Below are 23,020 nucleotides of genomic sequence, written 5' to 3'. Positions count from 1 at the left end.
ATTAGTTGCTGTGTATGAAAATCACAGTTTTTTTTTTTCCCCCAAGTAGTTAATGTATCTTTATTGCCAGTCACGCTGCATATCTAATATGGTAAATCACCATCATGAGTATAATGAGGTAAGAGGGCTCAGAGACAGCCCAGCAGCATGAATCTATTTGACATCTCCAGTAGGAGAAGCACACCATTTATTTCCATAGGAAACTTCTTTTCACCCCCTCTGTGCAGGCTTGTTGGTATATGCTGATGAATGCTGGATGTGGGGGCCACATCTTACCTTAGGCTAAGTAAGTGCACTAGAGTGAAGATACCAGCCTGATCAGCATGCATCAGTGCATACATGCTTCTGGACTCATGACGTTAGATAATTTAAAGGTCAACAGGCATGGGTAAAGACGTAATATGTAAGAAATTGTCTTTAATAATTGTAAAATTATTTTTTCATCAATATGTTCTACATTTTCAGCTATTTTACTATTATTTTATGTAGTAAAGGCAATAAATGGTTAGTAATTGCCTTTTTAGATGGTTTTTACACACAATACTTTGTTAAATAGCAAATTAGTATGGATAAGAGACTTGTTTTTAACATTTGGCTGGCTTATTTATCCCTCATAGTCAATATGTTAGACTTTTTCCTGATGTCTTCTCTGCTGAAACAACATAAGACACCATCACAAAATTTGTATTTGGACTTGTATTTGTTTTAATGGAAACTGTAATGAACCATGTGGATTTCCACTGGTAACTGGTTGCCTTATTGGTAATTACAGAAAACCATTTTTTAATGATTTTAATTGTTAAAAATTGATGGTTTGTAATGTTTGTAATAGTATTTGTAGTCTAAACCATTAGAATTTCTGTGATGTTTCTCTGCAGGGTTGATGGGTTAATTTCAGGGGTGCCCAAACATGGTCCTGGAGTGCCAACCCCAGTTAGACACACTTGAACCAGCTGGTCAAGTTCTTACTAGGCATGCTAAAAACTTCCAGCCAGGTGTGTTGAGGCAAGTTGGAGCTAAACTCTGCAGAGCACTGGCCCTCAAAGACCGCGTTTGGCCACCCCTGGTTAATTTAATTAAAATTCATGCAAAGAGGTTTAAATCCCAGATCTACAAACACATTATGGTCCAGTGAATCTTAATATCGTTGACTTTTTTCCAGAGAATGTTGATTCCACAAAAATCATTCTGTGAGTCTTTATTAGGCCTTTTTTATTTTATTATTATTATTATTTATTTTTTTATTATTGTCAGAGACAAGATTAAAGTGCTGTGTCCAAAAAATGCCTTTTGAGGGAACAGCCATTGGTTTTATTGTCTGAAACCAGAATGGACATTATCGAGTGCACTCATTCAATCCCATAATGCAGTGCAATAACAAATGTGTAAGTGCTGTACATTGTTTAGCTGGGTCATTCTATAATTGTCGGTACATCTCATAACAGTAAAGTATATTTTATATACATTTTCATCAGTATAAAGCCCAGATGCTTAATTTTCTAGTACACAATTATATTTTATCCCAATCACACTACTATATGTTGAAAAAGCCATATCTTTTGTTCAAAAATGTTCATATCACAACAACCCTGATATTCAGCTGTCTGATTTTGTAAAGTTGCTCATTCTACTCTGCATTTAAGCTTGAAAATTACCTCAAATACAAATTAGTTTCATAGTTTGGCCTTCAGTTAGATTAGATTATCAAGACATTTGGGTGTGTGCTTCAAAAACAATAAGTGTTTATTGTGATATAACTTGTTTTAACCCCCAAACCAGGAATGGTTTGTCCCATTCTCGCATAATTTGCACCGTATGATGATATTTCCTCTAACACTAGAAGTTATGTTCTTTCTCTTTCCTCTAATATTGGTTAAACTAGCAAACCTGTGTCAAGAGTGGATTCATTGACTGTCAACAGTGTTACACAAGTATTACTGCTGCAAATTTTAACAAGACATTTTAAATAAAACTTATGTTTTGTTCATGAAAATATATTTCTAAACACACCATATGCTCAGTAGTTCTAGGCTTCCATGTTGAGTATAGGCCAAAACACTAAAAATGTCAGCTAAGTTACCTATCAACTGTGTTACCCAGGAAAGGTAACATGGTTGACAGTAGCAAACATAGATGGTATTTTATGCACATATTCCTACAGATCACCTTTATTTATATAGCAGTTTATACAATATAGATTGTTTCAAAGCAGCTATGTAAGTTTGTGTTTGCGTTTTTGGGAAACAGGAAAACTTTTTTTCTTCACATTGTCAAATTCTAAATGTACCCCTAATTATAGAACAACCCAGCTAGTACTAGAGAATGTAAACATTGCACCAAATAAATTCTATCTGACACAATCAGTGTCTGAATATGCTCACATGTTTTTATTTACACTTTCAAGTAGACTGTATTTGTGGACTAAAGCAGTGAATAGCAAATTAGGGGATGATTTTGGATACAGCTAAGTGTCACAGTTCAACATGGTTTTGTTAACCCATGCTTGTAGTTATCATAACTACACAGTTTTGGAAGCTTTTAATTTTAATTGACAGGCATTTAAAAGTAGTATCTTCAATCTGGAACTAAATGCCAATGAGCAAAGAGAGCAAAAAGGGGGTTGTTTACTTCTGGGAGTCACGCATCAACTACCTGCCAACAGAATCTTTCTCCATTTATTATATACCTGATAGGTATGAATGGATTTCTAGGTGCCTGGTCCCTTGTTGATTGTTTTGTTGATTGTTTGAAACAGGAAGTTTCCTCTCAGGGATCCAACAATATAAAAATGCAAATTAGAATTTAGCTGGCAAGCATTGTTTATGCACCGTTTATTTATGCAACATTTATTTGCATATTTAGAGTGACAGAAAATGTCAGTCAGGAAACACTTATAACCCTAGCTAAGACAAGTCTATTTCTTATTTTGCTAAACATGAACTAACCCCATCCTATTCTGAGTAATTAGTGAATTACACAGACACTACACTCTTTTAACCACTAGGGAGCAGCAGACATACAACCAGGATATAGCGCTGGCTTGCTGCAGGTTTCACTTCTGACCAGCTGCAGTGATCAGATCAGATGATTAGATGAATATCAGGGGTTTAAGTTCCATCGTCAACCATAAGCCTGATGCTCAAGGATGTGGTCAGGCATCTGTGGAACATTGTATTTGCTTATGAAACATCTCAGCTGTTAGCTGTTGAAACTAATAAACAACCACGATGTTTGAAACCAGCAGCAGCCAGCAGAGTTGGGGCCAAATGCCTCTTAACACTCAAGAAGTTTTGTTTTTGTCATGTTGACATGTCAAATATTTTAGGGGGAAATAACACAGAACAGTCCATTACACTAAAGTGTTTGTTGTCTCTCAACACTATTTTCACTAAATATTCTATATAAGCCCTGGTACATGTCAGTTCATTTAGAGAGCTGTGCTCCCCACATATACAGAGGCTAGTTTGCATCTGGAACAATCCAAAAGGATGAATGCTTTCGAGCTGAGATGGAATTTGACTTTGGACCGTAGATATGGAATAATTGTTGACTTCTTATTGATTGCACTTAATGGATCATGGCTTCTTTCTTCTGTCATAATACGGACTTCTTTTCCTTTAAGGACCAAGAGGATAAAAAAATGGTACATTTTTGTTGGCATGTGCGTGTTTTAAAAAGCTATTGTTTTTTTTTTCTGGTTTAGTCAGTGTTCTGATAATATTGAATGCTTGTCTTTCTTAGAATGACTGACTGTTTGGGTAAATTCATGGAACACTGATTTAGTTTGAATCAAAGTAGTTGAATTGAATCAAATATGTACAATTTAAATTTATTATGTTATTATATTATTTGTTATATAATTATAATAATGTCTACACTTTATAATGTTAAATGTTTTAAAATTTAGCCATTCTATTTTTATTAAATACATTAATAAAATACTTCTCCTGTGTGTTTTAAAAAGCTTTTGCGTGTTCCAGTCTTTACATGCTGTTATATTTTAAATATGATTATGTGAGTGAGTGAGTGAGTGAGTGAGTGAGTGTGTCTGTGTGTGAGAGAGAGAGAGAGAGAGTCATTCAAACTTAATCAGGTCAAAAGAACGTTAATGTGACTTTGTAGAAGAAGGTTAGCTGTGCTTATGTGTGCCAATAATTCAAGGACGGCCTCTTTATCTCGTAGCATGCGTCTGAAGTGTGTAGGACTATTTACACACAACAATAACCTGGAACTGAATGGTCTTTCTTCTGCCCGATTCAGTGAATCAGAGCTTCATCTCTGCCTGACGTCTTGGCGTTGAGTTTACTAAACATTGCTAATCAGTCAATACTGTTTAGCTAATAACAGTGCAGCGCGTGGTTGCTGTTTTGGTTTTGGCGTTGCAGTAGTTGGCAGAAGGGTGCATTGCCCTTTAGGGGGGGCGGTGTAGTCTGATCCAGTGCACCGTGTTCCCCGTTTAAAATACAATGTATTACCACAGAAAAAATCAACAGTCTTAAAGCTTGAAGCTTATCAGTTCTGTCATCACCTTTAAACAGTTCAATTTCAGTTCATCGGCCCCTTCCCCCGAAACACGTCACGGTCCTGATGGATTTGTTCAAGTCTGTTTAAAGTTTACCCTATCAACACTGCACAGAACCAGCCGGAATGCACCCGACTTTATCTTATCCTTGACATAACCCTCTCCCACACTAACACTGCAAAGAATTGAATTCTAGCCTATTTTTAGTTGTTCTAAGGATTCATCAGCTATGTTATTGCTTAAAGAATGAATAAGCATATTTGGCATCAGGACTGATCTCAATGCTAAGGCTGAGTGATAACACTTAAAAAACAGTACAGTCGCTATATCAACAGATGGAAAAACGATGGTACTTTAGTTTATACCATAGAACTTTCGATTCAATTTTAATATCTTCAGTGTCACATGATCCTTCAGAAAGCAATCTAATATGCTGATTTGCTGCTTAAGGGATATTTCTTATTATCAGCGATTAAAAACGTTTTATGTTGTGGTGGAAATCATGATGTGTTTTGTTAAAAAGAGCTACATTTATTTGAAATCTTTTGTAAAGTATCAATGGCTCTACTGTCATTTTAATCACTTTAATGCAAAAGTATTCTATTCTTAGGATCCCAACTGTATTTAAATAAGAATAACTACTGATGTACAAGTATGAAGAGTAATATTTGAATTACACTACTAGTCAAGATTTTTCTTTTGCTCACTAAGATTGCATTTATTGGATCCGAAGTACAGCAAAAACAGGAAAATTCTGAAATATTTTTACTATTTAAAATAACTGTTTTCTATTTTGAATATATTTTAAAATGTAACTTATTTCTGTGATTTCAAAGCTGAATTATTACTTTAGTCCCATGATCCTTCAGAAATCATTCTAATATTCTGATTTGCTACTCAAAAAACATTTATTATTATTATTATGTTAAAACAGCTGAGTATAATTTTTTAAGGTATCTTTGATGCATAGAAAGTTCAGAAGAACAGCATTTTTTAACATGTTTTTTTTATCACTTTTGATCAATTTAAAGATTCCTTGCTAAATAAAATTTCCTTTCCCTCCCCAAAAAAAGAAAAAAAATTATACAGACTCCAAGCTTTTGAATGTTATAGTGTATAATGTTACAAAAGCTTTTTATTTCAAATAAATGCTGATCTTTAGATCTTTCTATTCATCTAAGAATCATGAAAAAATGTACTGTTTTAAATATTGATAATAATAATGATAATATTTCTCAAACAGCAAATCAGCATATTCAGATCATTTCTGAAGGATCATTTGACAATGAAGACTGGAGTAATGATTCTAAAAATGTAGCTTTGATCACAGGAAAAAAAATGTAATTTAAAATATATAATAGTAAAAATATTTCACAATTTTACTGTTTTTATTGCACTTTGAATCAAATAAATGCAGGCTTGGTGAGCAGAAAAGACTTAAAAATCTTACTGTTCAAAAACTTTTGACTGGTAGTGTATGTACTGTAAAATTAAAATATTTTATACAATTAAATGTGGGAGGGACACATTTTCAACCAAATTTAGTTAAATATTGGACATTTTTAATTCACTATAAATGTTGGACCCCCTGCATTAACACTGTGGACTAGTTGTAGACCCCTGGATAATCGTGTTCATGTCCCATTATATATTCATGATACTTATAATTCCAAGGCACATGTTCAAAAACGTGATGTTGAAAATTAATAGGACAGTTGTGTTTCTTTCTTTCTTTCTTTAATTACTGTTTATCTAAGATAAGTAAAAAGACAAGTTAGGACAAAGACTTTTGTCAGTAATCGCTCTAGTACAGACTGTTATTGGCTGGTAATAGGTCATAAAATCTGTTCCTGGAATACGGCGAAAGCATCTCGAACTCATTGTTTTCGTAGATTCCGTTTGAAGGACAGGTGTGTGCCACACAACAGGCAGCAGGTGTAACAGAAGATTTATAGATTTTAATCACATTATACTGTTGAGCAATAATTCTGCCCCAAGGCTACAGGAAAGAGTGTGGTTGCAGACTGGATATTGAGCGTAGATCTAGAAAAATAAGTCAACACAAAAAGCAAATTAGTCAAACATTAACAAACGTACATTTGTAATAATCTGTGATTACTGACCCGTGGCCGTAACAAATCCCCCCCTCACAATGTGCACCTGTGTGAAACAAACTGATGTCTTTGTAGATTGATTTATTGTTTTTTGTTTGTTTGTTTGTTTTTTTTTGTTGCTTTATTTTAATTCATCCTTTTGGTCTCATCTTGATTATCTATGGCTGTAGGCCAAAAACAACAACTTATAAGGGATAATCAGAGGTGCATACCATGGGACAGACATTTTTCATTTGAATTTAATTTAAATTGCTTTGCGTTTTTTTTTTTTTTATATATATATATATATATATATATATATATATATATATATATATAATATATATATATATATATATATATATATATATATATATATATATATATATATATATAGACGATATATATATATATATATATATATATATATATATATATATATAAGACCTAAACAGAGAACAATATTCTACATATTAATTTAATTTAAATTTTTGTGTATTTTAATTCCCAAGGAGAGGTCAGTAATTGTAAATTGCTGTCTGGGTGGAAAACAGTCATAAATATCCATATAGATGGGCCAAATAGAAACACAGAGGATTTCCAAATGGTAAAATAAGCAGTTGGTAATTTGCATCATTACATCAGTGAAAGGGTGTAGAGTTTTCAACCAAAAGCCAGCTTTTCTTAAATTTGCTTTATTGTTAGGTTTTGTAAGACTGGGTGTTCTTTGTGTTTCTTTTGGCACATTCGAAGCAGACGGTACAAAGTAGAACAAGTTCTTCTTCCCTACTTTCACCTGCCACAGCTGGTGCTCGACTGGCATGGAAATATATATGATATGCCATCTATGCACTGCTGCTTAAAAACAGTGGCAAAATAAGCAAAGCTATATGACATATGCAAATATACCTTTAGTGGAATACATACCTTTCTGTTATTATAACTTTCCCTTTCTGCTGTTTATATGCGTGTGAATAATGTTTGCCTTTCTCTTTTTTCCTAGAAACATTTATGCTTAACAAGCCAAGGGGAACTATCATAACTCATCTCACAGATCAATCCAGTAGTGCAAATGATTCTTTGACATGCCAAATAATGACATGTGTTTTGTATGTTGCATTAACTAAAGAATGGGCTTAGTAATAAATCCACACTTCTCATACTATATCAATTTCCCCATTTGAAGAGGACATTCCCTTGAGCAAGACTTTGCTTAAGGGCTCATTCTAAATGAATTTAAGCTTCTGCTCGCAAACATGAAACAGAAGGTAGGAATGAAAATCGTGAAACCCAGATTTGATTAATTCTTGAAAAGTGTAATTCCGTGATCTCCTGGGGTGTGTTGTGAGCTGTTATGCAAAACAGTTGTTATATGATCTGAGCTGAGGTCTTCATTCTAAACTTCTACCTGCTAAAAGGTTCTCTTAAGTCAGAAAAGACTGTCAGAAACAACCAAATGAATTCAATTTTGACAAGGTAACTGATTTACTGATACGTGTCTGTTGGTGACCTTAACAACTTGGTGAAAGTTGCGAAAGAAAGTTCTCCATCATGTTGACATTTAATGCTTTCTTATGGATATCTTGACAGCACCAACACATACATGCAGACACACTGCTCTAGAAACTTCTCCAGGCTGTAGAATCAGGTCTCAGAAATCTTTCATATTCTGGTTGTTAAGAATGCATTTTAATCATCTACAAAGAGTTTGGATTCTGGGTAAATATTGGACACAACACATACAGGGTTATTTTGACTCAGCTGGTTGGGTTAAATGTTTTAACCCAACATGCTGGGTTGGTTTATTTAAGTCAACTATTGTTTAAAAATTATTATAATGCTGGCTTAAAATGGACTGGAAATTAAAAATCACACACTGAGTTATGGAGGCAACAGCAATAATCAAAAGATGAACATTTATTGTTAAGCAAGAACACCCATGGACAAAAATATAAGACCATATAATTTGTTTGGGTGAATACAGTGTAGTTTACAATATTTCATACATTTCAACTTGTTTAACAAGCATTTTAGAAATAATGTAACATTTAAAAGTAGCATTTTAATTTAAGTGTATTCAACTGTTCTCTGTAATCAGCATTAAAAATGACCCAGCAGCTTAATTATAGAAAACTACCCAGCACCTGGGTACAAAAATATGAAATATAACCCAATAAAATGACCCAGCAAGCTGAACCCAGCATCTGGGTTAAAAGAAATTTTTTTAGAGTGCTGACAAACTACCCAGCACCTGGGTAAAAAATATTTTAAAAATCCAATAAAATGACCCAGCAGGCTGAACCCAGCATTTGGGATTAAACAAAAAAACTACTACTGCTATTTCTTTGCTAAATTTATTTTTTTAATTATATCCGTGGCAAAATATTTTCTAATTAATAATTCAAAAAGGAAATTTAGGTTTTTACAGTTTCATCACAGTACCAAAATACCAGTACATTTTCACCATGGCATACTTTTAACTATTTTAACGAATTTTTATTCAATTATTTAAAATAAAGAATTTACTTAAATTAGTATCAATTCTAATATAATATATTACAACACGTACACATGTAACATTTTTCAGTTAAACATTGTTTTAAAAAGGTCAAGTGAAAAATCAGTAATAAAGTAATAAAATGCACAAATCTGTTTCAACACATTAGATATTTTTTTGTCTCGTCCGTTGCGATAACTACAGTAGTGGTTATCACTATGTCAGCGTCAGTCATTGCAATTTCATGAGTGACTCACAAAAAAGGTAATTTAGCAGATTCATTCCAGTGTTGAAATGCGGTTGTCATTCCCAAAACTTGGCAGAGCATAAATTGGCTGTTGGTCCTTTTAGCAGTATGGAAAACAAACATTTATTCAAATCATGAAATGGATATTTGCAGAAAGTATGCAAAAAGCACTTCCTTTATAGTCATTCACTCACTGCATTTCAACATGACTGCAAGAACTTTTGTTATAATCTGGCATCAACCTTGAGTTGTAGTTATCGTATTATATGATACGATAAAACTGGTAATTTAGTTTTTATTCATTTTTATAAATCATGTTTTTTTTGTGTGCGTCTGTTATCATGTTTTTTGGTTTTTGAGTTAAAATTTAATCAAAACAACCTAACTGCAGTTTGAATGATATTACTTGAAATGCAAAATAAAAAACACAATTTTTGATCACTTTTGAAAATGGAGCAAATAAACTCTTCATATATTTATTTACACTTCTAGTTCGATTCTAACTGCATTTCATTGGCTCTGTACTTGTACTCTGCACAATGACAATAAAGTGTAATCTAATCTAATCTAAACCATGTATGTTTTGACAACCAGAAAGTGTAATTTTTTTTCTTTATTTAATACAGTGTATCTATTGTTTTATAGTTTATAAATGTACAAATGCTGTTTGAGGCAATTATATTTAAGAATAACGTCATTTTCATCATCTCGCTGTCTACACATAAATGGAACCGACATCATATAGCAGAACGTGTAGGAATCTGTTAACCATCAGTCACTGTCTGGCTGTATCTAATTTTCTGTTAACTAAACAAAAATATCAAACTCTCATCTCGAGCAGCTACTGTGCTGTCTTACAACATATTATCTCCCATGTCATCATCACAGAAATACAAATGCTGACAAATTTTAAGTATATAATTGAAGCGCTGCCAAAAACCGTAGGCTCAGCAGTAGCCTACATAATGCAAAATGAAAGTCTCAAGAGAAAAAAGGGAGGAGTGACTGATGACAGTTAAAGAGTGACCTGGTGAAACTAGTTCTAGTTCTTTCAAGGTCATCTTTTTTTTTTTTTTTTTTTCCATGGACACTCTAAATTTAAGATAAGGATTGCTTTTGATAAAATTAAAAGGGGTTTGGTTTAATAAAATACAGGATTTTTAAAATAACATTCAATTGAATAACATTAGTCAATTTTAATTTTAGATATATTTTATTTAAAAAAAAGAAATATACACCCTTAAAGACCTCATAGTAAAATAAAATAATAAAATAAAATACACTCCAACATTCACACATACCCAACTTTACAACTATACATGAAACACATACAAAAACAAAGACTGGCAGTATCGTAGTACAATACCAGCATGCAGCAGAAGAAAACCTGTTTCACCATTTGCATTTTCACTGGAGTTTCTCTGCCCACATGAGAAGTGATTCATCTGTTCTGTTTCATTACAGGTGCTTGAATTCGGCGTCAGTAATATGAGTGAAGTAAGAATTAGATAGGTGCATAAAATGGCTTTGTGTCAGCAGCTGACCTCAGGTCAGAGCTGCAGGTAACAGGGGCCTTTGCTAGAGTCAGCCTGTCATATCTCATGCTGACTAGGCCATTCCTGTGGGAATTCATTCGTATCTTGTGCCCACAGACCTCAAAGGAGTTTAGTTAGGCCAAAAGCAGTGTATAGTTTCAGGAAAACAACAGTTTTTTTTTCTTGCCCCCTAGAGTCTGTAGCGTGAATTGATCATTCAGCTTGTCAACCCTTCCTACACCTCTGTGCCCTCCCGAGGGTAAAGAATACCCGCCGAACTCAAACCAGGGTAGAAATGCCCATTATACTGACTGAGACCAGGCCCGCTGTAACCTAAAGTGGAGTGGGAGGGTGACGGGGAAATGGAGGGCGGTGGGGGCAGAGGTGATGCCCACTCGGACACCGTAGAGCTGGGGGAGTACGTGCCAAACCCTGCGGGTTGCGAAGCTCTCTGTGCTCCGTCCACCGGCAGACTGAGTGCAAAGGGACGACTCAGGGGATCTGCTTCCATGTCGAGAGAACCAGCCGCTACACCAGACATCTCAGTCAGGAAGTTGCTCAAGCATGGTGACGGACCCGTGGATGCGGGTGAAGGGCCCTTTTCAGGCGAAGTCGAAATGTCAACGGCTTGATTTTTCGGGCTGCCCCTGCCATTACTGTCTCCTGACTCAGAGCTCAGATTCCCTCCAGAACTGCTCTTCTCTGGGAGAATGTCAGACTTTCTCTTCCTCTTGCGTCTGAAGTTGCCGTTGTCAAACATTTTTTCACAATTCGGATCTAAGGTCCAGTAATTGCCTTTACCTTTAAAAATGAGAGATGAATTGCACATTAAATACAGTTAAATGATCAAAAAAATTATTTCGTTATTATATCATTAAAAATTAAATAATGTGTAATGTTTATATAGCTGAGTTTTAACTTGATTTAATAAATAAGAATCAAAGAGACACTCACCTGGATCATCTTCATCTCGAGGAACCTTTTTGAAACAGTCGTTTAGTGAGAGGTTATGTCGAATAGAGTTTTGCCATCCTGCTTTGCTCTTGTTGTAAAAAGGAAAGTTGTCTGCGACATACTGATAAATCTGACTTAGTGTGAGGCGGCGATCTGGCGCACCATGTATGGCCATCGCAATAAGAGCTGAGTATGAATAAGGTGGCCTGACCAGCTTCATAAGATCCTCTTGAGAAGGCATGGAGAACCAGCTCAGTTCACCCCCAGGACCACCTGGTGGCCCAGGTCCCAAATAGGGCCTTTGCATGCCGTAGTGCTGGGGGACAAAAGGAGGTCCTGCTGGGCCAGGCGTTCCACCCAGATAAGGAGCGCTGTTCATCCCTGGGCTGTTGAACCACAGGTAGGGGTTAGGCGATGAGGCGGCGTAGTCTCCGAGTTCGTACGAGGAAGGATTTGTTCGCTGTGGACTCGGCAGTGACGGTGGCGGATAGTAGCTGTCGCTGTACAGACTCAGTTCCGGAGGTTCCTGTCCCAAGCTTGGGAACTGAGGGCCACATCTCGTCGGAGACTGACCTTGAGATTCATAGGATGTCATTGCTCAGTGATCCCGATGCGTTCCACTTGGAAAGTCTTTCTCTCTCCTTGTCTTTCTCTCTAATGACCTGTACTTCTTTATGTTGTGGTCCAGAAATATTTTCAGGAGCTCTAAGATGTTTCCAATCGGAGTTTTCCTGCGTGTGTCCTCTCTCAGTGCTATTGTGCTTTCTTTTGCTGTATCAACATCACCTGTTGCACCTGTTTTATTTATGCATATGTAGCACCGCCTAAGTCCCACCTTACTGAAGCCTTCCACGTGTTTAGGCTCTTTCTGACACAGCCCCCATACACCCACCCACTCATCCACAAACCAGCAGCACCACCATCACCTGAAGGCATTCACAGGGTTTAGCCTGACACACTGGAATTTTCTGTTACAACCACCTAAAACTCCTTAAAATATATATATTCTTTGAAACTTAATGTTTTTTTTTATTACTTTAACTTCTCAAAATATTTTATGAGGACCAAGCACTAATTACTGTATGGAATAGTTTTAATTGCAGCTTTTATTTTTAAGCAGAATAGTGTTTACATTTTTGTCATTCAACCGTTCTGTGTGGAGCCACCAGCATAAATTCATTTCCCTTATCGAAAGTACTGGTTGTTATTAATTAGCGTGCAAAAACCTTTTTAGGAGCTAGGAGTAGTTAGTGCTTAATATAAGTGCAAATTATATTGTGTTGTATTATTAAATAACATTTATATATGTGTGTTTATTCATTAATTTATTTAGCTGATCAAGCTTGACGTCAGGGAGGACGTCATGACGTAAAAATATTGATGAATTGTTTTGTTAATATTTTCTTTGAAACGAACACTGTTAAAGAACCGATTTGCGTAGATGAATTGGATGTCACATCACTACAATCAAAATAATACATTTTTAAAAAGCAAAATTGGTCGATTCGACAAAAGGCGTTCAGTATTTGCGCGTGCACGCGCGAGAGCCGTTAAATCTACGTGTCGCATTGTTAAGTTAATATCAGGAGAAGCAATAAAACACGAAACATTAAAATTTGTCTGCAGTTGTCTACATTACCAAGGTAATTTGCTTAAGTTATGAGTTTCTATTCACACTACATGTATATTAATTTAATAACGTAATTCAAAGCAACGTCGCTTTGTTGAGGTACAATTGAGTGAAAGAAAACGAGTAGAACTGATTATGTCCGTTTAAAACTTGATCTTATTTAATTTGTCGTGAAAATGTAACTCATGTAACATGTAGGCTAAGATTAAGTAACAACAATTCAGCGGGAATTACGGAGTTTGCTGGGTTTTAGATGTCTGACGATAGTTCGAGTGTCCGTGAGGACTTTAGTCGTGAGAGTTTACAACTAAACCAACATTTGGAGAAGATGACTGAACAAATGGAGAATATTTCAGGTAGATAACGAACAAGTACTGCATTAAACAATAAAAAAATGCTATGAATAAAAAATAACAAGTTTTAGTAATCATTTTCTTTGTCCTCAGTGAAGTTGTCTTGGATGGCGTATGATATGGTTGTGCTCCGCACCAGTCCAGATCTTGCTGAATCCCTCAAGAGCCTGGAGAATGAGTTCCTCAAGTGCAAAGCTGTCATCTGTGGTTCCACAGATGGACAAGATAAAAATGGTCATCCTGCTGCTGAAGAACATAATATCCCCCAAGAATAATAGTAGAGTTTCGATGTAGAACAGAGGCATCTGATAGGATGATGTTAATGTTGTTGAAACTTTTCCAGTTGGATTTGCCAGAGCTGACATATTTGTGATTTAACATGATTTTATACCCTCACATAAATGAATAAAATTATCAACAAAGCAAAAAGCTGAGTGTGGATCTGATTAATCCAGTGTCATTAAAATGCAAGAAAGGGGCTTCTGAATGTTTTGTATGCAGAGTTTAATGATTTTTTAAGGAACAAGTTACTAAACCTTTTGATAAATCTGTTAGAATTAATTATATAACTTCATGAGGTATTTAGTTTTAAAATATAATATGTGACCCTAGACCACAAAGTTGGTCATAACTAGCATGGGTATATTTGTAGCAATAGCCAAAAACACATTGTATGGGTCAAAATTATCTATTTTTCTTTTTATACCAAAAATCATTAGGATATAAAGCCCATGTTCCATTATTGTTTTATTTCATTTTTTTTTTTTTTTAATTTCTGACTATAAATATATCAAAATTTAAATTTTGATTAGTAATATGCATTGCTAAGAACTTCATTTGGACAACGTTAAAGCTGATTTTCTCAGTATTTTGATTTTTTTGCACCCTCAAGATTTTCAAATAGTTGTATCTCGGCCAAATATTGTCCTATCCTAACAAACCATACATCAATGGAAAGCTTGTTTATTCAGCTTTCAGATTTCAAAGAATTACCCTTATGACTGGTTTTGTGGTTCATTGTCACATATGCTACCTAAAATGCTGTACATCATTTTTTACTTTTTCTTATTGTCTTATTGTTGTACTTTTTCTTATTTTCTTATCATCCGTTTAAGACAAAAGGAGACCATATAAATGGTTACACATAATAATTATCCTTACCTCTGTGTGCAATGGACTTACAGATGGAGTCTGAGGGAAATTCAACCGAGAACAGTGAACATGGGACCTCAGCTGGCCTGGATTATATCTTGAAGCAGTTGGATTTAATGTCAGAATTGATTGACCAGTTGGAAGGTAAGTGTGTAAATGTAAGAAGTCCTTTTTGTTAGCACAATTCAGTGACTGTTAGTGACTGTTGAACCTAATCCCAGCCTTATTTTCTTAGGCTACGTTCACACTGTCGGTTTTTGGGATTGACACCCGCATTTACTTACAGGTGTGAGAAAATTTCATATTCAACAGTAGCGTCTCGAATACTGTCTGTATGAATGTTCAACGGGAGTCAAAACTGTATTCCTTACCAGAAAACATAGTGACAGCAATCAAAGGTTATAGAATGCGGTTGTAAACCGTAAATAACTGCACTGTGCGTGACCGTAACCGTATTAAGGACTGACAACTGCATTCTGCTACTATGTGAACGAGGCCTAGATTTTTCAACACTATTTTAAAATTACCATATGAAATGTAATAATAATAATAATAATATACAGTTTGACAAGTCATATCCACACACTCGTGTTTTGACAATTCTGAAATGTGCTGGCAGTTTAATAGTTCCTCTTTTTTAGAGTGCTGGCAGAAATTCTTCTAAGGGCTTTGAAATGGGTATTGCATGAACACATTTAGAAGAAAACGTGGCATCCTTGCCAAGGGTGGCAGTTAACGAAGAGTCAGCGCTAAGACATTAATCTGTGCCCGCCGTCAATGCTAACACAAACATATCAGCACTCAGAACATCCCACAAATCCTCCGGGGCTGTCAATAATGAGTTTTATTATGTCATAGAGCCATTGGGTTTGGCAAGAATTCATGTTGGCTACATCTATTGCTGAGCCCTGCATATCCAGTTAAGTAGCACCAAACATCATTTATAAATATATTTCAACAGTTACTTGTGGATTAGATCTGCTATAGCTGTATTTTAGATTGATTACTGTAAAATAATAGCAAACTGATAGATTTTGCTTTCGGTTGTACGTTAACAGTAACCTTTGCATAATACATAACAGAATGCTTCTATTTATATACTTTGATTACAGTAAACATAACCTGTTGGTGCTGGTTATGTTTCACTCAGTCAAAAAGGAAGGAGAGGGTCTTCTCTTGTGTTCTTTTTGCAGTATGTTCAGCTACTACACCCTTTGTTTGCAGTGAAGACCCAGCTGCTGCAGTGTAACCTGACCGTGTGCTTCACACACCCTGATAAAAATGGCTTGCCTCCAGACTGACGTGGAAACCCTAACATGCACAGACGACGGAAGACTAAATATGTAACTTAAGAAAAGTGCTTTTTCACTTAAACCTCACAATTTATTAGGAAACATTAAGTTCGAAAACTAAAAGCCTTAGGAATAATTAATTTAGAACAGACAAATGTACAAATGAGTTGATAATAATAAGTAAGATTGCCTCTAGCTGACATCAAACAGTTTTAAACAGTGTTTAAAAATGTATTCTCAATTTAAAAAGTGTAGACAGTCTTGTCTGACCGAATTAAACTGAATATGATTTATTAATTCAGTCTTGTACTTCATTTTTCAGTGCTTAGATATCCGGTGTTGATTGCCAACATTGCAGTTCCTGCATTTCACCAGACTAAGTGTCTGAACTCCATAACAGTCTGTCTGTTTGGCTCTTCTGCTTTGCGGGTCAGAAACCCGCCGGGTGCATGAGGCAGCACTGCCGATGAGGTCTGGCTCCGTGCTCCATTCCGTCTATCAGAATCAGTGGGGTCTTCATGTGGTGCGCCACTATTTCCATGACACTGGAGAAATTCTGGTACACACATACAGTCAGTTGATTGAGGGAATATCACTGAAGCAATAAAAATCACCACAGTTGATAATCTGAAAGCCACAGTCCTGCAGACTTCACCTCCAGCCCTAATCAAACGCCGGAACAAGCTAATCAAGGTCTAAGGGTTACTAGAAAGCTACAGGCAGGTGGGTTTTAATCAAGGTTGGACCCAAATTCTGCAGGACTTCACTGATTTTCATAAAGTAAACTTAAGAATAACTTTTTGATTTTACTGAAGCAACTTAGGTTTATTTGATTATCTGTACATTTTTTTGTGTGAATATCAAATATGATAGGTGATTAGGCTTATGAGGAACTTTTATTTGTTTGCCTCTTGGTCATCTTTGTATTGCTTTGCATTATTTGCCCCCACAATAAAAATGACAGAGCTTTCATAAAACTAATAATGTATATATCAAAATGTGCAAAATCACCAGTAAAGTTGTCCAAATTAAGTTCTTAGCAATGCATATTACTATATATTTTACTATATATATTTACAGTAGGAAATTTACAAAATATCTTCACGTTACATGATCTTTATTTAATGTCCTAATTATTTTTAGCATAAAAGAAAAATCAATAATTTTGACTCATACAACGTATTTTTGTTTATTGCCACAAATATACCCAAAGACTGGTTCTGTGGTCCAGGGTCACATATTATACAAGCCATAAAAGCCTGACATATCAAATGTGATAGTCACCAGAAAAACACACATGCAAACTTTTTTAATGTTTTGTCTAAAGGTTTGATAAACTGTTGAAAGATGTGATTTTTCTGAGTATTATTTTAGACGCCAGGCTTTACAGGGTCAATCAGGACGTTTCTGTCAGAATCAACAGATGCCATTACCTCGATACCATTTAGGCCCGTGCCCAGGGAATATCCATTGCTGTTTCCAAGGAAACGGATCTGGATGTTGTACACTTTTTGCTGGTGCAGAACCATGAGTGTGTATGGCTGCTCACTGCCGCCCTTTGAACTGTCTCTCACCAAGAAAGTGCCATCCTAAAAAAGACATAATGTATGAACGTCTTCATACACTTGCTCTTTCTATTTTTTGCCCTCTCTTTATATACAGTTGAAAGGCTTGTTTTTTAATCTTTAAATTACAAATCAGTTCTCCCATAAAGCTAATTTTATTCACATTGTATTTGCATTTTAGATAATTCTAAAACATTCTATGACTTAAGTGGTGAAACTCACTCTGTTCATTTGTCTGAGTGAGACTTCGGCTTCTCCTCGTGACATTTGCCCCACGTACCACCGTGGATCCATGTCCTGAGTGCATAAAAAACATTCAGCCTTTAGACTGTGGGCTAGTGCACATTTTATAGTTTCTATGATTGGAAATAATGCACTAGGCATGTAAGCAATACTGGGCTTGTGTTTCGTTTGTTTAGCGGCTTTGTTAAACAAACCACAGGACCACGTAACAACAGTACCATCTAGTGGTTGTCCAGTCTAACTGCATGTTTATGGGATTGTGAGATGCTTGTTATCATGTTTATTATAGGTAACATGATTGTGCTCACCTGCCCCATCATCACATTCATTTCTACAGGTGGAGGAGGAGGAAAGTCATCCATCTGTTGGGTGTTAAATCTGCATTGGAGAAATACAAAATATGTAGGTACTATACTGCTTTTTTAACTTTATAGGAATGAATGCAGGTTTTCGATAAAGATACACACCGTTGTGAGGGTAAAGTTGCTGATTTTGGAGCCGCTGGTGAGGTGTTTTGGTTTATTGCTGTAAGGATAAAAATTAAATAGTTGAATGTTTAAAGTTAAATGTTTAGTGATATGTCCATACAATACAAAAGGTTTTAAGAAGATTTCAAATGAAAACTGAATATGTACCTGATTTGCCAAATTTTGGCAGAGTGGATGTGCCAGGTTTCTTAGTCCGATCTATCTTTGGCGCACCAGGTTTGACTGTGGATATGATTTGCAGAACATTCAGAGATTATGCCCCTATATTTGAGAGATTTGAAATTGAACTCACTTACATTGATTGGGGGGAATGAAAGGCCTGTGTGGAGAGGGATCTGGTCGTGATGGAGGCTTAGATATCTGAAAGTAAACACACAACCTTATAATTGCCTCATCTACAGTACAAAAGAGTCATTAAGATATATTTGTACTAAAAAGATCTTTACTTACATTCAAAAGCCCTCTCGGAACAGCTGGTGGTCTGGCAGAACCACGTGGACCGCTGTCTACACACCGCCACATGACAGAATGGGTGAGTAAATCTTGCTAATTGAAATACATAGATTCTTTCATTTATGTATTGTGAATTACCTAAATAATCACCGTCGCCCAAAGGCTTGGCAACACGAAAGTGAGACGGTATTTCAGAAGGTGTATCAGTAGGAGGTGGTTCATAGTCATCTTCACAATCACCATCTTCCTCATTATCACATGATGCTGCGCATATGTAATTGTCTTCAAACTCATTACTATCTGGCTCCTCGTAGTCGTTGTCACTTCCATCTTGGTCCTAAAAAGACATTTTAATTTAATAATGCACATTTAATGCAAGCCACAAAAAAAGTATAACATAAAGACTTACGAATTCATCAGAATCCCAACCTCCTGGAGCAGGTTCTACATTTTGCCAAGAAAAAAATGTAGAGACATTTTAGGTAGCTGAATAATGGGTTAAGTAGTGTAACCGCAGTTATTTATGTAGCTGAAGAAGAGTTACCTTGGTTTGGAGGCATCCGATGATCTGATCTAGTCAAGGCAAAGGTTTTAAAATGACAAACTTTAAAGCATGTTGAGACAGTTCAGCTTTGTTTATGAAGTGCTTCAAAGCGTGATCTTGCTTACCTATGAAACATGGCCTTCTTTTGTTTGTTGTTCTGATTAATATCTCTGCAGATCTTTGTGATTAATCTTCCAAACAGAAAAACGGAAGTAAATAAATGTAGAGCGATGTGACATTTACAAGCTCAACAAACTATATGTGGTATTGAATATAGATTATAATCGTTTTTTCACCGATATTTGGAGGCAGATGTAATTTACAGATACACTGTGGAAACTTTTAAGTGACTTTTAAGTGACTCGCTTAGAATTGTCTATATTAGTGTAAAGCATGTAAAACAGTAAAGCATGGTGCTAGAAATGCCAAGGCCATGGCAGAGCCAGAAGACACATGCCCTTTTTTTCCCCAACCAATAAGTTTACATTTTTTGTTGTGAGGTTTTTGTTCTTGGTGTTGAGCTTAAAACTTACGGTAGTTGTGCTGTGGGGAACTTCTTAAGGTCCTTATCAGTCATATTCTACGATAAGATAGAAACAGGAATTAATTCTATATTGTTCTATATTGTGATTTGGCTTGTCTAAGCATAGTACAATACTCTGTGAAAATCTGTTCACCAAAAATGTTTAAGAAGGTCGTATTGTTTTCTTTGAAGAGGTCATGAACTGCCTTTGTTTTTATTTTGTACTGTTCTCTGAGGTCCATTTATAATGTTATCAAGATTTTTACCTCAAAAAACAATTTAGAAGTAACAAGCTATTTTCTGACCTCTCTCATCAGAGAGGTCAGAAAACCGTTTTGAATAGGTGTGGCGGATTGTAGACTCGAAAGTAAACACCCAATGCTATGATTGGCTAATAGTTGTGTATGTTTGAGAGCCTACGTTCCTTATAAATGGACGCTGGTGATTTAGGTCAAAAATGCATAAGTAAGTCAATACATATCAACTGATCTGTAAGAAGAGACAAAGAAATAGTGGCCACGTAATGAAAACAGTTACTCACAATAGAGTCGGCACAGCATGGTCTTTTACTTTCAGTCTTTTTGAAAATCCCACGTCGAATTGTGCCTTGTTTGTAAACGAATCTGAAGGACCAAACTTTTACTGAGTTCATTCACTCTTTCCTAACTTTATGATCAGAAGTAAGGCAACACAAACACTGTTTTCTTCACAACTTGGCACTGTACAGCGTTGTGTTGTCCTGTTGGTTTCTACGTGCGAATCGGTGGGCGGGGCTAAACAGGCTTCTGATGTAGAAGCAGGCATTGATCTTCTTCTGCGGAGGCAGTGCTTATTCACACTACTACATCATAGACTAGAACATTCCAAAAGCTCATTTTGGCAGTTTGGCTTCAATATAAGCTGTTTTTTGACTAACGACAAAGATTTGAGTTCTGAAACTTTCAGGATGTTTTTATAGTACAATGACCTCATTCATATATGTCAAAATTAAATTTTGGTTTCTCAGTTCGTGACCCCTTTAATGTGCAAGTAGGACATCTTTTTACATTACCAAACTATTTGCCATTAGTAGTAATAATCCAGTGAGATTTTTGTATCTACAAGGAGTCCAACAACAAGACGGTTGTGCGGTTTGGTCCACACAGAGATCTGATCTCACGATCATTGAGTGATACAGAAATCAAATTTTTAATATTCAAATTTAAACATATATTTTCTTATTAGCTCATTAAAGCAAACAATCTAAATCTTATATCTAACGTGCCTACGTTGTTTGCACAATACTGTTTACCGTTTATTGATGGCTTTATACAGTACAATGTAGCACATGCAGTACAGTTTAAAGTGCAAGTAAGGGTTGAGTTTTAGTGTATTTGTCAAAGAGCGAAAGCGAATTTACCAGAAATTTTGCACCGTTCATATTGCTTTTCTTCACCACTCTGTCACACCCCACCAGTTTCATCTGAAAGCAGAAAAAAGTGTGATGGTTCAAAACTTATCTGCAGTCACACATTTCATGAACACTCTTATATTAAAGGGGCAGACACAACAGCATGTTTTATTTTGAGATTACAAAAAAAGATAGGATTTGATAAACACTACTGTAAATTGGTTGTAAACTAGGTTTTTATTAACAGTAAATAGTTTCTATATATCTTTGTTTCAGAAATTATATCTTTTTTGGACAGTTTTAACATGAGAGTGCATTTGACCGAACAATTGCAAAACAAGGCAATTAATGAACTGAGTTCAGTAGAAGCTTTACACAACTCTCAAATAGACAGTTCAGAAAACCACATTGCGTGGAAATCTATCAGCCACACTTGAAGTATCTCAACTGAAGAACAAGAGTGTGACTGTAAAAAGATCTCTGAAGATTACCCTCTTACAAAGAGTATTCAAAGTCACATTTGACATTTTACTACTAAAAGCATCATTATTATAAAAACCTCAATAGTATGTCAGCTGAGTTTTATAGGAGAAGAGTCTAGACGTGTGCTTAATTTCAAAACGAACAATATGCGGGTTACATGAGAAACTTTGTAACACTGACAGCTGCTGTAAATACATTTAAACTGAATGTGTCTTTTTTGTCAAAAGCAAAATAGGATGAATTTCACATACTCACTTTTTTGAGATAGTCAGCCAAGTTTCCAGAGTTCCAGTTCATCACCTCTGACTTGGACGGTACACTTTCAAAATTCATTGTGATTTGTTGAATTGTTGTTTCTCTAGTACAGTGAAAACTGACTGTTGTACGATTGCAGGTGCTTCTTGTGGTTAAGTTTTAGAATATAGGACAATGGCTATTAAAGTATGCAGCTTGTAAGGCGCTTGTCTTGCTTGTGGCTAGTTGGTCTAAAACTGAGTGTGATGATACTGTTGACGCAGAATAGCAGGCTCTCAGCTCTCTCTGTTTCCTGTATCTTTGTATAGAGGAAGTGCCTCATCACCAAAGATGTGAAAGTCAAAACTTTCAGAGCGTGACTAGGACATTATATGTTTGTACATAACTGCACTTGTAAGGCCCTGTAACATAAATGTATCAGGGACATACTATATGTGCATGTTTAGTTATAAGTAGGTTACAAGCATTGCAAGGGCTACAAAAGGACACTAATTATAGACCGGACACATCAAAAGCACACAAGTTTTCACATGTTCTCAGCACACACAAATAACTAGGCCATGACCGCAAATCAGGCGACATAAGATGAAGAAAGTGCAATGCATTCCATTATTGTAGATCAGCACATCCCCGCTGCCGATTCACCTGTTATGCATTGCATTTTCCTAACAGAAAAAGGAAATATCCCTTTTGGGAACAGAACAGCATGCAATCTAACACCAAGGTGAGAGGTGAATGGACAGTCAACCACAGGCCAGCAGGACTGCCAAAGTGAAGTAGCTGCTTCCCCAGGGTGTTTTA

At 35.8% G+C, this 23,020-nt stretch overlaps 3 protein-coding genes and 1 long non-coding RNA gene across 5 annotated transcripts; 2 read left to right on the top strand and 2 right to left on the bottom strand.

Moving 5' to 3' along the window:
* Positions 1-10,481: 10,481 nt before the first annotated feature.
* foxi3b (forkhead box I3b) lies at positions 10,482-12,655 on the bottom strand. Its single transcript, XM_051127909.1, has 2 exons — positions 11,849-12,655; positions 10,482-11,695 (listed from the first exon to the last, which is right to left on the bottom strand). The coding sequence occupies exons 1-2, from the start codon at positions 12,441-12,443 to the stop codon at positions 11,130-11,132; spliced, it is 1,161 nt and encodes a 386-aa protein (XP_050983866.1). The 5' UTR covers positions 12,444-12,655; the 3' UTR covers positions 10,482-11,129.
* Positions 12,656-13,156: 501 nt separating this feature from the next.
* On the top strand, positions 13,157-14,226 carry syce3 (synaptonemal complex central element protein 3). Of its 2 annotated transcripts, none has more exons than XM_051127910.1 (3): positions 13,157-13,491; positions 13,732-13,834; positions 13,925-14,226. In XM_051127910.1, exons 2-3 carry the CDS (start codon positions 13,732-13,734, stop codon positions 14,104-14,106), a joined length of 285 nt encoding a protein of 94 aa, XP_050983867.1. In that variant the 5' UTR covers positions 13,157-13,491; the 3' UTR covers positions 14,107-14,226. The 2 variants fall into 2 exon arrangements, with proteins under 2 accessions (XP_050983867.1, XP_050983868.1); XM_051127911.1 differs by having other exon boundaries at positions 13,677-13,834.
* A 695-nt stretch (positions 14,227-14,921) lies between these two features.
* On the top strand, positions 14,922-16,312 carry LOC127176308 (uncharacterized). Its single transcript, XR_007829077.1, has 4 exons — positions 14,922-15,127; positions 15,219-15,269; positions 15,842-15,902; positions 16,208-16,312. It is a non-coding gene; the product is annotated as an uncharacterized LOC127176308 (long non-coding RNA).
* A 197-nt stretch (positions 16,313-16,509) lies between these two features.
* Positions 16,510-22,478, bottom strand: lcp2b (lymphocyte cytosolic protein 2b). Its single transcript, XM_051127908.1, has 15 exons — positions 22,220-22,478; positions 21,491-21,553; positions 20,102-20,148; positions 19,694-19,759; positions 19,569-19,597; positions 19,434-19,468; positions 19,163-19,361; positions 19,022-19,077; positions 18,868-18,931; positions 18,719-18,793; positions 18,551-18,608; positions 18,392-18,461; positions 18,063-18,137; positions 17,709-17,864; positions 16,510-16,831 (listed from the first exon to the last, which is right to left on the bottom strand). The coding sequence occupies exons 1-15, from the start codon at positions 22,295-22,297 to the stop codon at positions 16,706-16,708; spliced, it is 1,197 nt and encodes a 398-aa protein (XP_050983865.1). The 5' UTR covers positions 22,298-22,478; the 3' UTR covers positions 16,510-16,705.
* Positions 22,479-23,020: the final 542 nt, after the last annotated feature.

The sequence above is a fragment of the Labeo rohita genome, chromosome 14, assembly GCF_022985175.1.
Source record: "Labeo rohita strain BAU-BD-2019 chromosome 14, IGBB_LRoh.1.0, whole genome shotgun sequence".
NCBI lineage: Eukaryota > Metazoa > Chordata > Actinopteri > Cypriniformes > Cyprinidae > Labeo > Labeo rohita.
This window is presented reverse-complemented; position numbering and strand designations above follow the sequence as displayed.